This window comes from Anomaloglossus baeobatrachus, chromosome 5 (assembly GCF_048569485.1).
Source record: "Anomaloglossus baeobatrachus isolate aAnoBae1 chromosome 5, aAnoBae1.hap1, whole genome shotgun sequence".
Lineage (NCBI taxonomy): Eukaryota > Metazoa > Chordata > Amphibia > Anura > Aromobatidae > Anomaloglossus > Anomaloglossus baeobatrachus.
In genome coordinates, this window is record NC_134357.1 from 293,353,333 (window position 1) to 293,366,308 (window position 12,976).

General features: G+C 39.2%; 1 protein-coding gene across 4 annotated transcripts in view; it reads left to right on the plus strand.

Annotated features, from left to right (window-relative positions):
• Positions 1–12,476, plus strand: part of RHBDF2 (rhomboid 5 homolog 2) — a 134,803-nt gene extending 122,327 nt beyond the window's left edge. For 3 of the 4 annotated variants that reach the window (XM_075349564.1, XM_075349566.1, XM_075349565.1), the window contains exons 18-19: positions 439–592; positions 9,766–12,476. In XM_075349564.1, coding sequence (XP_075205679.1) covers positions 439–592; positions 9,766–10,185 — 574 coding nt within the window. In that variant the 3' untranslated portion in view covers positions 10,186–12,476. Of the gene's footprint in view, positions 1–438; positions 593–3,168; positions 3,346–9,765 lie in introns of those variants that run through there. The other variant, XM_075349567.1, reaches the window with a different exon arrangement.
• Positions 12,477–12,976: the final 500 nt, after the last annotated feature.

Consider the following 12,976-nt stretch of genomic DNA (forward strand, 5'->3'; position numbering starts at 1 on the left):
CAGGAGGTCAGTACAGAATCTTTTATATTAACTGGGGGAAACAAGTGGAATCAGAACAGGTTGTCCTAGTAGTGGACAACCCCTTAAAATGTCCAAGTCTGCAGTAACAGTTGTGCTCATGTGCTGTGCTACTGTTCTCATGGCCACACATCCGGATATGAAGTGGAGTTTTATCACAGGAAACCAATTGTCCACTATGATGTACACTGATATACATCTGTCAGTACTATCAGTTCTAAAGATTTGATTCTGCTTATATATTTAGGTCATTCCTATTTTGATTATTTATTAAAAAAAAATAGATTTTATTTTAATTTTATCCCAAGATACTTTATAGCATCTTTCATTTCTCGGATTAGTGTAAGGCGCTATGGCTTTGGATAAATGGAATTCATACTGGTCACCTGTTTGATAACTTAATTTCTTTTATTCTTTTAGGATTATCCATTGTTTGGTGTCAGTAATTTTCCAGATGACGGTCCTGCGTGATCTAGAGAAGCTGGCAGGCTGGCTTCGGATCTCCATCATCTACTTATTGAGTGGTATTACTGGGAACCTTGCCAGTGCCTTATTCCTGCCGTACAGGGCTGAGGTAAGTCTTTGTGGAGAGTGTGATAGAAATCCACGCAAAGTTTCACCCTTTACCACATATAATATAAATGAAAGCTTCTACCCATTAAAGGGGATTGTAGAAGATTAGAAAACGTGACTGCCTTCTTCAGGAGTTAGGACCACGCCTGTCCATGGGTTATGTCTGGTATTACAGCTCCTGCTTTATTGATGGGAATTGGGCCAAGCTGTAATACCACATATAATCTGTGGAAAGTTGTGGAGCTTTTTTGGAATAAACAGCCAAGTTTTTTTCTTTCCAACACTTTTTTACTACATTTCGTTCATTTTTAGGAACTAATGTGTGCAATTTTATAAAGGTTTGTGTAAAGCAAAGGGGATATATGGGGTTCTCAGATGCTACATCTAGTTCATACAGGTCAAAGCATACACAATTTTTAATTACTAGCAGAGTGTCCTTAAGAAACCAACCCCCATAGTTTGCTGGGCACGTGAATTCCCCTCCCGTGCGCCTTATTTTCTAGCTTTCATAGGCTTATATAGAGATTACCTGTCTGGCCTAATGCCTGCAACTAATCCATGTAATCAGACAACCAGGATTTGTCACCCATTTCCTAAGTGTATCTGTCTGTAGCTCTCACTAGGTCACGACACTTTCACTGTCCTCACATTATATATTGCATTTTAGCCTGTCTAAAACAAAGTGAATCCTTTTGAATCCAGTTGTAACTGCAAACATCTTAAATATGTCATATCATATGGTACATGGGTTCAGGAAGCTGAGATATGGGGCGTTGTTTAGTATCCCCCCAATGTAGAACGGCTGCAGCTGTAAATTTCTATAATAAATTGGTCACTTTTCTTCCCCCGATATTGGCTCATCAGTGTCAGTTGTCTAATTTTTAGCTCCAAAAAAACCACTGTTTTGCTAGCAAGTGTTAAAGGTGACAACCTTGTGCTGTCTGTGTTGCTGGCAGGTATAGGGAAAGGTAGATAAGATAATCCTCTGAGCTTCCTGGACCCTGGTGAGTATGACATGGGGAATGAGTTATTGTGGCTAACTGGGCCTAAAAGGGCATTTACACTGCAAGATTATCGTTAATGAGCATTGTTAAAAAAAAAAAAAAAAACAACAATCGCTCGTTTTACCAATAACCTGATGAACGAGCAAAATGCTCATTCATCGGATTTAATTACATTTTGTGCAGTGCAAAAAAATAATCATTCTCGGACTCTCACTACCAATAACTATGGCAGCCGAGAGAGAGAAAAAAAGACAACCGAGCATAGCACCAACATAAATAAGTACATATATCAAAGTTGAAAATAAAATAAATAATGAGGTGTATGGGCTGTAAGGATGTAGAACGACCTACAGAAAATACATACAGTCATATGAAAAAGTTTAGGCACCCCTATTAATGTTAACCTTTTTTCTTTATAACAATTTGGGTTTTTGCAACAGCTATTTCAGTTTCATATATCTAATAACTGATGGACTCAGTAATATTTCTGGATTGAAATGAGGTTTATTGTACTAACAGAAAATGTGCAATCCGCATTTAAACAAAATTTGACCGGTGCAAAAGTATGGGCACCTCAACATAAGTGACATTAATATTTTGTAGAGCCTCCTTTTGCAAAAATAACAGCCTCTAGTCGCTTCCTGTAGCTTTTAATGAGTTCCTGGATCCTGGATGAAGGTATATTTGACCATTCCTGTTTACAAAACAATTCCAGTTCAGTTAAGTTTGATGGTCGCCAAGCATGGACAGCCGCTTCAAATCATCCCACAGATTTTCAATGATATTCAGGTCTGGGGACTGGGATGGCCATTCCAGAACATTGTAATTGTTCCTCTGCATGAATGCCTGAGTAGATTTGGAGCGGTGTTTTGGATCATTGTCTTGCTGAAATATCCATCCCCTGCGTAACTTCAACTTCGTCACTGATTCTTTCACATTATTGTCAAGAATCTGCTGATACTGAGTTGAATCCATGCGACCCTCAACTTTAACAAGATTCCTGGTGCCAGCATTGGCCACACAGCCCCAAAGCATGATGGAACCTCCACCAAATTTTACTGTGGGTAGCAAGTGCTTTTCTTGGAATGCTGTGTTTTTTTGCCTCCATGCATAACGCCTTTTTGCATGACCAAACAACTCAATCTTTGTTTCATCAGTCCACAGGACCTTCTTCCAAAATGTAACTGGCTTGTCCAAATGTGCTTTTGCATACCTCAGGCGACTGTTTGTTGCGTGCTTGCAGAAACTGCTTCTTTCGCATCACTCTCCCATACAGCTTCTCCTTGTGCAAAGTGTGTTGTATTGTTGACCGATGCACAGTGACACCATCTACAGCAAGATGATGCTGCAGGTCTTTGGAGGTGGTCTGTGGATTGTCCTTGACTGTTCTCACCATTCTCTGCCTTTCTGATATTTTTCTTGGCCTTCCACTTCTGGGCTTAACAAGAACTGTACCTGTGTTCTTCCATGTCCTTACTATGTTCCTCACAGTGGAAACTGACAGTTTAAATCTCTGAGACAACTTTTTGTATCCTTCCCCTGAACAACTATGTTGAATAATCTTTGTTTTCAGATCATTTCAGAGTTGTTTTGTGGAGCCCATGATGTCACTCTTCATAGGAGATTCAAATAGGAGAACAACTTGCAAGTGGCCACCTTAAATACCTTTTCTCATGATTGGATACACCTGCCTATGAAGTTCAAAGCTCAATGAGGTTACAAAACCAATTTAGTGCTTTAGTAAGTCAGTAAAAAGTAGTGAGGAGGGTTCAAATCAGGGTGGATAAAAACCAATGTTTTTTTTAAAAAAATCGGATTTTTTTTATTTAAATCGGATTTTTTTATTTAAATCGGATTTTTTTCAATAAACTGCTTTTTGAGGAAAATATTTTACCATCCAAAGGTTCTTCCATCATGAGATAAAGCTGAGTTGTTTAACTCAGTAGAATAAAGGCTGTATATGTGTAACATTCACAATGCCATGCTCTTCCAGAAGTTTCTGTAGGATTAGTGGGCAGTTTCTCTCCTATATTATCACAGACGCTCGCTTTACTTACGCAGTTCTCAAAACTGAATTTGACTCCGCAGAGGTCCCAGCCTCTTCTTCACGGCAAAAATATTACAACATGAACAGAGTTGAGAAAAAGACCTTAATCCTATTGTTCTACAAACCTATGAATACAGAATCAACCCCTTCAGTGCCAAGTCCAAGAAGTTAGACAATATGTTTCTAATTGTTTGGAGTGGAATAGATCTGCACAACACAAGAAGAATGTGAATCTAAGTGTGAGGAGGAGGAAGGGCAAGCAGACAAGAAAATGAAAGTGAAACTTTGAGCACAATACTGCAGCATAGCCACAGACAAACAAGTCTGGATCTGTTTATGTGTACGAGCTGAGGTTTATTACATTCTTTCCTTATAATGGCAGCAGGCCGTAAAAGAGACCCAGTTTGGGAATATTTTAATGAAGCTCCTTCACCTATCGGTAAGGCAGGCATGCGTGCAAAATGCAAACGATGCAACAAAGAGATGCAAGGCCTGGTGGCGCGAATGAGGCAACATCATGAGAAGTGCGGTGATGAAGATGACCAAAGAAACACTTCTGAACAGGCAGGATCTTCAGGTTGGTAAACATTTTTATCTGTCATGTGTGAGAAAAATTATATTTCTTATCATTACTGCATGTTACTGTCATTTGGTACAGTTATGAAGAAAAACAAATATTCCTTTTGGGGCAGGGGCAGTGATGTGTTGTGTGCAATAAGCAGAAATTGTATAATAAACAAAAAAATAACAGCATTGACTTTTTTTGTTTAGGGGAATTCATGGATTCTGGAAACTATCCACTTCCAAGATCACCATCATCCTGTTCTACAGTTTCAGAGTTATCCATCCAGGATAGTGCTTCATTAGCAGCAGCATCATCATCAGACACCCACAGCCACATATCACCATCACCCAAAAGGAAGAAAAAAACTTTACCTCCTGGAACCACCATAGATAGGTTTGTGATAAGAACTAGCAGATTAGAAAAAGAGTTGATTGATGAAAAAATTGCCCAGTTTATTTATGCAACGAACTCTTCTTTCCGTCTGACTGAGAACCCACATTTCATTAATATGGTTCAGTCACTGAGACCAGGATACAGTCCACCCAGCAGAGCTGATGTTGCAGGGAAACTGCTGGATCAAGTGTATGACAGAGAAATGGAGCAATGTGCAACAGCTCTGGAGGGTAAAATTGTTAACCTAATTATTGATGGGTGGAGTAATGTCCACAATGATCCTATTGTATGTGCTTGTATAACAACAGAAGAAGGTAAAGTCTTCCTTGCACAAACAACTGATACGTCAGGAAATGCACGCACAGCAGAATACTTACAAGAAGTGGCAGTAAAAGCTATAACGACATATGAACAAAAATTCAAATGTCTAGTACGCAGTTTGGTCACTGACAATGCTGCAAACGTATCCAAGATGAGAAGAGATTTAGAAGAGCAGGGAGGGAATACAAAGCTGCTAATAACATATGGTTGCAGTGCTCATTTGCTGCACCTCTTAGCCAAAGACTTAAGTGTTCCAGAAATAAAGGCTAATGTTGTTGAAATTGCTAAATACTTCCGTAATAATCATTTTGCTGCAGCAGCTCTGAAAAGGATGGGTGGAACCAAGCTAACGCTCCCACAAGATGTTAGATGGAACTCTGTGGTGGACTGTTTTGAGCAGTATATCAAAAACTGGCCTATTCTGATGACACTTTGTGAAGAAAATCGAGATAAAATAGATGGCACTGTCACGGCCAAAATCCTCAACATTGGGCTTAAGAGAAATGTTGAACATATGCTGAGCTTCCTGAAACCCATCTCTCAAGCTTTAAACAAAATACAGAAAAATAGCTGTTTTATTGCGGATGCTGTTGAAATTTGGAAGGAACTGAGTGAACACTTAAAAACAGAACTACACATGGACAGAATTAAATTACAAGCAGTAAACAAACGAATGGGACAAGCACTGACTCAAGCTCATTTTTTGGCAAATATTGTCAATATCCAATATCAGGGTCAAAACCTAAGTGCTGAGGAAGAGGAGTTAGCTATGACATGGGTATCCAGCAATCATCCATCTTTAATGCCAACTATAATAAACTTCAGAGCTAAGGGGGAACCATTCAAGAAATATATGTTTGCTGAAGATATTTTAAGGAAGGTCACACCAGTAAACTGGTGGAAGTCACTTAAGCGCTTGGATTTAGAGACAAGTAATGATTTCACTTTTAATAGCAGTAGCTTCTTCTGCAGGCGTTGAAAGAATATTCTCTTCCTTTGGACTCATTCATTCTAAATTGAGAAATCGGTTGGGACCCAATAAAGCAGGAAAGCTTGTTTTTCTTTTCCAGATTATGAATAGGAACAAAGAAGAAGATGATGATGAAGATGACGACAAGTGAGCTACAGAGGACAGCAGGGACAGTAGTATTTAAGTTTTTCATGTGTCGGCTGGGCTGACAGTCTAAGTTTCTTAAAATATATATATTTTGTTTAGCCAAATTAGTTAACAAACATGGATGTTTGTTTAAGCAAATAACTTATGCTGTAATGTTGTTATTGTTTCAGTTGAATAAATCTATTTAAATTGTTAAGGTCAGGATTATTTTTCTCCTTCCTAAGTACAACAGAACAGTGGTGTCCAAATATGAATAATTAACCCATTAAACTGGGGAAAAAAAAGTAATATAAAAAGTGATTCTAAAAATCTTCATCTACTTGCATGTTAAAGTAGCAAGAACTAGTTTAGGTAGAAACTTTGATTTAAATCACTGATTTAAATCAAGCCTTACTGACTAGTGATTTAAATCGTGATTTAAATCAGTTAGATTTAAATCAAATCCACCCTGGTTCAAATCAAGAAATTTTTTTTAATCCAATCAATTTTTATTGTAGGAAGTTACATTACAAAAAAAAAGGAGAAATTCAGGTATCATTGGCAATAATACACAAAGAAAACAACGCTGTAACATGTGGTGGTGTCACCTTTGATTATGATTCACATTTCTTGTCACACCACCACCAATCATGTCTGATGCAAGTTGCAACTTTTTTAGGTTAATCAATACCCAATACGTATAGAATCAACCTACCAATTTACTCTTTAATCCTCAAAATGAGGGATCCAAACAACCAGAACCAGAGAGTAAGAAAGGAAGATAAGAAAAGGGAGGGGAGAGAGAGGTGGGGGAGAGGGGGAGAACCATGGATGGTTGCAAGGAGGCAACCAGGGAGGGGGAGGGGGGAGGGAGGGAATTGGATGGCGTTTTGGGGTAGCCCGAGCAGTAACAACAACAGAGATTCAAACACCTTGACTATTGACATGTGGTATGGGTGAACTCCCTGCGTAACACACACTTTGAGCCTATTTGACCCGTTTTTTTAATTATCAACAGTTTGCCCTGGAAACAGATGCCTGACAGGGGATGCATATACAGAGTTTAACCACGTGTCCCAAATCTGAAGTATTTTGTTTTTGGCGCGGATGGAGTGAGCCAGACAGAACTCGTATTGGCATTGGAGATTAATTCGGTTATATAGTTCAACTAATGTAGGCGTCTTTGGGGATTTCCAGTGCAAACTTATGCAATATCTGGCAGCTACTAGAATGTGAACTAATAAACCCCTGGATTCCCAAGAGAACTCCTCTATACCCACGTTTAGCACTGCCAGAGCCGGATTCGGATTAATACGATTGCCTGTCAGCTCACCCATCAGGCCAAACACCTCCAACCAGAACGAGAAAACCTTGGGACACGCCCACCAGCAGTGACCAAGAGTACCCCTTTGGAGGCAGCCCTTCCAACAATGTGGCGAATAATTTGGGAGGAACTGTGCTAAGTTGGCTGGGGACCGATACCATCGCAGGTGTACTTTTTTTCAGTTGCTCCAGATGATTTATACACTTGGAATATTTTTGGATATTTGCTGATGCCGAGTGCCAGTTTGAAGGTGAGGTAGAGACACTCAACTCCACGTCCCATTTATTCATATAAGGAGATTTTTGCTCTTCGGGGGGGTTATTGAGCCATTTGTATGTCGAGGAGATACCTTTGGATTTAATTATCTTTTTAAATACCAAAGCTTTTGTTGTAGGTAACAGAGGCTTTGACTTTGGAGGAAATTTAGAGGCCAGAAAATGACTAATTTGGATGTGTTGATAGAAACAGCCCTTTAAAGAGGGGTGTTCCCGTACTATTTCATGAAAGGGGTTAACACCCAAATCAGAGTATAGATCCGCCAGCACTGTAATGCCCGATCCCTCCCATCTGGCCAGATTCAAAAAGGGGATTTGAGATTCCAACGACTTGAGGGAAATCTCTGAAAGAGGAATCTGAATCTTATGAATCAAGTCATTTCGCCAGACCTCCAGGGAGGCTGACATGGTGGTGTCCAAATATGAATGATTAACCCATTAAACTGGGGAGAAAAAAGTAATATAAAAAGTGATTCTAAAAATCTTCATCTACTTGCATGTTAAAGTAGCAAGAACTAGTTTAGGTAGAAACTTTGATTTAAATCAAGCCTTACTGACTAGTGATTTAAATCGTGATTTAAATCAGTTAGATTTAAATCAAATCCACCCTGGTTCAAATCAAGAAATTGATAAGGGTGCCCATACTTTTGCAGCGGTCAAATTTTGTTTAAATGCGGATTGCACATTTTCTGTTAGTACAATAAACCTCATTTTAATCCAGAAATATTACGGAGGCCATCATTTTATTAGATATATGAAACTGAAATAGCTGTTGCAAAAACCCAAATTGTTATAAAGAAAAAAGGTTAACATTAATAGGGGTGCCCAAACTTTTTCATATGACTGTAGGAGACACAAATGTAGAAAAAATTCCACGAAAAAACGGTAAGGTCAAAAAAACAATTTATTAGTTAAAGAACCGCCACAATGGCAGTGCAAACCAGAAGAAGAGGGCATTACATGTAGTGCAAAACATGAGGGCAGAGACTCCGTAACATATAATAAACAGTCCAGGAACAATAAATTGCAGAAATTGTGACAATTAGATTGGTAGATAATGAAAAAGTATGACCAGGAGAAAAATAAGGCAGAATGTGAAACACCCAGTTCTGCAGCATAACCTGTATATCACATGTTAATGAAGGTAAAAAAATGCAGAACTAGGAAACAGGTGACGTTACATTGATGTAACGGTCAGTCTCATGTAAAGTAACAGTGTAATCAAAAAGGAGAGTAATCAAAATAGAGGGGACACAACATGGGGTATGTGCAAACAATGGTGTGCTAAAGAGAATAAAGCACTAGTGGCCTTAGCGCACGTTTCGGCGTCACCTTCATCACCCCCCTGACGAAGGTGACGCCGAAACGTGCGCGTCAAGGCTGGGCATCACATGTGCGGGCAAGTCCTCAATGTCCAGGTCTCCTCTGATCAGGTATCTATTCCTCTCTTATCCTTTCACCACTTAAACGATCTAAACTATTTGTTTTACTAGCGGTTTTCGCTTGGGGTGTGTGCGCCATGTTATTCTAAGGCCACTAGTTCTTTATTCTCTTTGGCACACCATTGTTTGCACATACCCCACGTGGTGTCCCCTCTTTTTTGATTACTCTCTTTTTGATTACACTGTTACTTTACATGAGACTGACCGTTACACCCATGTCACGTCACCTGTTTCCCAGTTCTGCATTTTTTTACCTTCATTAACATGTGATATACAGGTTATGCTGCAGAACTGGATGTTTCACATTCTGCCTTATTTTTCTCCTGGTCATACTTTTTCATTATCTACCAATCTAATTGTCGCAATTTCTGCTATTTATTGTTCCTGGACTGTTTATTATATGTTAGAGTCTCTGCCCTCATGTTTTGCACTACATGTGATGCCCTCTTCTTCTGGTTTGCTCTGCCATTGTGGCGGTCTCTTCAAGAACTATGGCAGCCTATGTGCACTGAGCGATCTAGTATAGCTCATTTACTACGTATCATTTAATTTGGTAGCACTCAAAACGACCACCGATGAGTCGTATCGTGCTGCCAGTCAGTCCTTGCAAATGAATCTTAGGCCACTGTATCACAAATTGAGAGTTTATTATAATTTTCACTTGTATTATTATAATTTTCATTTGTATTTTGTGTATTTTCCTGCAGGTTGGTCCAGCCGGATCTCAGTTTGGGCTTCTGGCATGCCTTTTCGTTGAACTTTTCCAGAGTTGGCAAATCTTGGCCAAGCCATGGAAGGCACTCTTCAAGCTTTGTGGCATTGTTCTCTTTCTGTTCCTCTTTGGACTGCTTCCCTGGATTGATAACATAGCTCATATTTTTGGCTTCATAAGTGGTCTTCTGCTCTCATTTTCCTTCCTCCCATACATTACATTTGGCACAGCTGACAAGTACCGCAAGAGAGCCATGATCATGGTCTCACTGATGGTTTTTATAGGTCTTTTTGCATCATTAGTAATTTGGCTTTATGTTTATCCAATCAACTGGGCTTGGATAGAATATCTGACCTGTATTCCTTTTACCAACAAGTTTTGTGAGAAATATGACATAGACCAGGTGCTCCACTAACTTGCTGGCTTCTGAACCTTGGAAGCTTTTTGAAAGAAGAACTTGAAGGTCCTGACGATCTTGGAAGACTGAGCTCAGAATGAAACATGACTTGGATTTTGATATCAACTTTAACGTAACTAATGTGAAGCCACTCTGGGCAATTTGTACTCCATCTTTTTTTTTTTTAAGCTACAGGAGTGAATTTGAAATATCTGAGCCAATTCTAGAGTCAGTCCAAATCTCGGTGCCTGCTTGCGGTTCCACTGATTTGACTGTGGAGGTTGTATGGGAGGGTGAATGAGCTTTGCAAAGACTGGAGGACCTCGTCAGCTCAGGAATCCCTACACTAACTTATGCATTATCACTATTATGTGTCAACCCCAATATCAGGATAACAGAAAATGTCCAGCATGAGTTTATTTAACAGCAGGAGAAGCTGGGAATGTTTTGTGGAGAAAACCTCAAGTTCTCATTCAGAATTGCTATTTTCTGGTACAAATTAATACGGTCTCTGAGGGACATTTCATCTCACTTCAGTTTACAGACAAAACTCTGGGATAGAAAAAAAACACTATATAAGAAACAACTTATGTTCTGAAGACCAAAGTAGTCTATGTTTTTCTGCCTCTCGAGATCTGAGGGCTCTGCTCTACAGCTTTTATTACCCTGTGATTCTGTTCTGCGTATGCCTCCACATTTTTTTAGGGGTCAGTGTAGGCGTGTAGCCTTTACCCTTTTTATATCTTAACCCGAAGTGTGGTATGTCACCAAAATTTGTCCTAAGTTATAAAGGTACTACACGCACCAATACCCAGGTACTCTATGGAACAATTCTCCAATCCAAATCTACTAAATTATCAATGTGTATGAGCATTTATTATGGTTCCTTATGTGAGCCCTACATTTCTGACTTAATCAAATTCCTTCTCAGGAGAACAAGAAAGCCTTCGCACTAAATGTTTACTCGTGCACTAAGCTGTGATCTCAAAGTCCCCATCCACATTAGTCAGCAACATGCCAATTTTGGCCAACCATATGATGTGTATGGGGGCCTCTCTGCTATTGAGGTTTCAGCAGACTGCGATCTCATGTATAGAGGCACATTGAGGGACATTTTTGTTTACAGCCTCCCCCACACCCTGACCCTAAAATTAGTCACTTAAATTATAAGCCCCATTTGTAGTTATGTGGTGTACTAGATAGGCACATTCCTAATTTACTTGCTGTAGTCTTAAGGTCCGTTTAGATGGACCAATCGGCCACATTAAACGACTGCCGAACTGGCAGTGTTCACCGATCTGAATTATCTGTAACAGATCACTCGGTTGAACATAGGCTGGCGAAAATAACGCTTGTTCAGCATAATCTTTCGGTGTAAACAGGCTGATGATCACCTTCTGAACAAGTAAAATGCTTGTTCATAGAGTGAAATCATCTTTTCTGCAATACAAAAGAGCATTGATCTCGCAGCACACTGTATAGTGCAAACAGGACACGTTGCCGAGATCGATGCTCTTTTGTATTGCACACAAGATTTCACTCTATGAACAATCATTTTGCTCATTCACGGAGTGATTATCAGCCTGTTTACACCAAAAGATTATGCTGAGCAAGCATTCTTTAAAAAAAAAATCATTCACTGTAATCTTTCATTGTTTTACAATCTTTGGTCAAATAAAGAATTGTGAAATATCAGGTAAGCCTTTCACTCCTCCCCAGGTACAGTAATGGACACGATCTATGCCTCGGCAACAACATCAGGGATCTTCTGTACCTCACATTAAGTTGAATGCACATATATCAGGGACACGGTGTTCTCTGTTTTTGCATTAATGGACCAAATCCATGCTCAGTGACTTACAAAGATAGTTATCTCACTGTGCAAATGCCTGCAAGATGAGTCTACTGAAAACAAGAAAGGGCTTTAGTTTTTGTTGTTTTTCCAGAGAGTAGAATATTTTTTAACTTAAGACTTTTTGCATGAAACACTTGGATTTTAAATTAACCCCTTTGCTGTGCAATAGGGTCTGCTCTGCAAGGTGTTGCAAACCATTTTTGGAGTGAATGTTGATTTTTGTACAAGCGCTGTTCTAATGTCACGAGACATATGCAATCAAGTAGTTTTTGATGCAACTTTTTTTGTTAAATGTTTATATTTAATTTATTTAAAGCAAGATTACACCCCCTTCTTTCTCCTTACTGCCAAGAGGATGGGGGTTGTAATACAGCAGCTGTTGCTGGTGCTTCATGACTGGTTTAACCAAGGAGCACAGAACAGCTTTTCAAATAAAACACTCATTATGTTTCCACTTGATGTGTCCTGTGTATGATTTTAAGAAAAAATTGTGGCCAATGTTCTGTGACACTATGTGTTAATTACCAGTGATACCTTTTGTGAACCTCAATTATAGTCCATGATACAATGACATACCTCATGCTGCAAATATAGGGCTGTACCATACAGTAGCAAGGCCATGTTATCTGCTTGTGCCAAATTCCAGGGCTCCTATTCTATGTCATCAAGATTATTATATCTGTGGCTTCTGGCCCTCTCCACATTTTTTTTCCATGGGCTTTATAAGCAATTCAAGTAAATAGCTATTTATGACCATATTTTCTCCATACGAGAAAAACGGTCTGACTATACTGATCCGGCGCCGATCCGACTCTCGAATGTGAAAAAGAAGAAATATTGCATACTGTGATTTTTGTTTTTGGGGTTTTTTTTTTTTTTTATTTCTCGGACCAAAGACCGGCCATGTGCAGTGCTTCCTTGTACTTGGACCAATATTCTTCAATCTATTTTGTT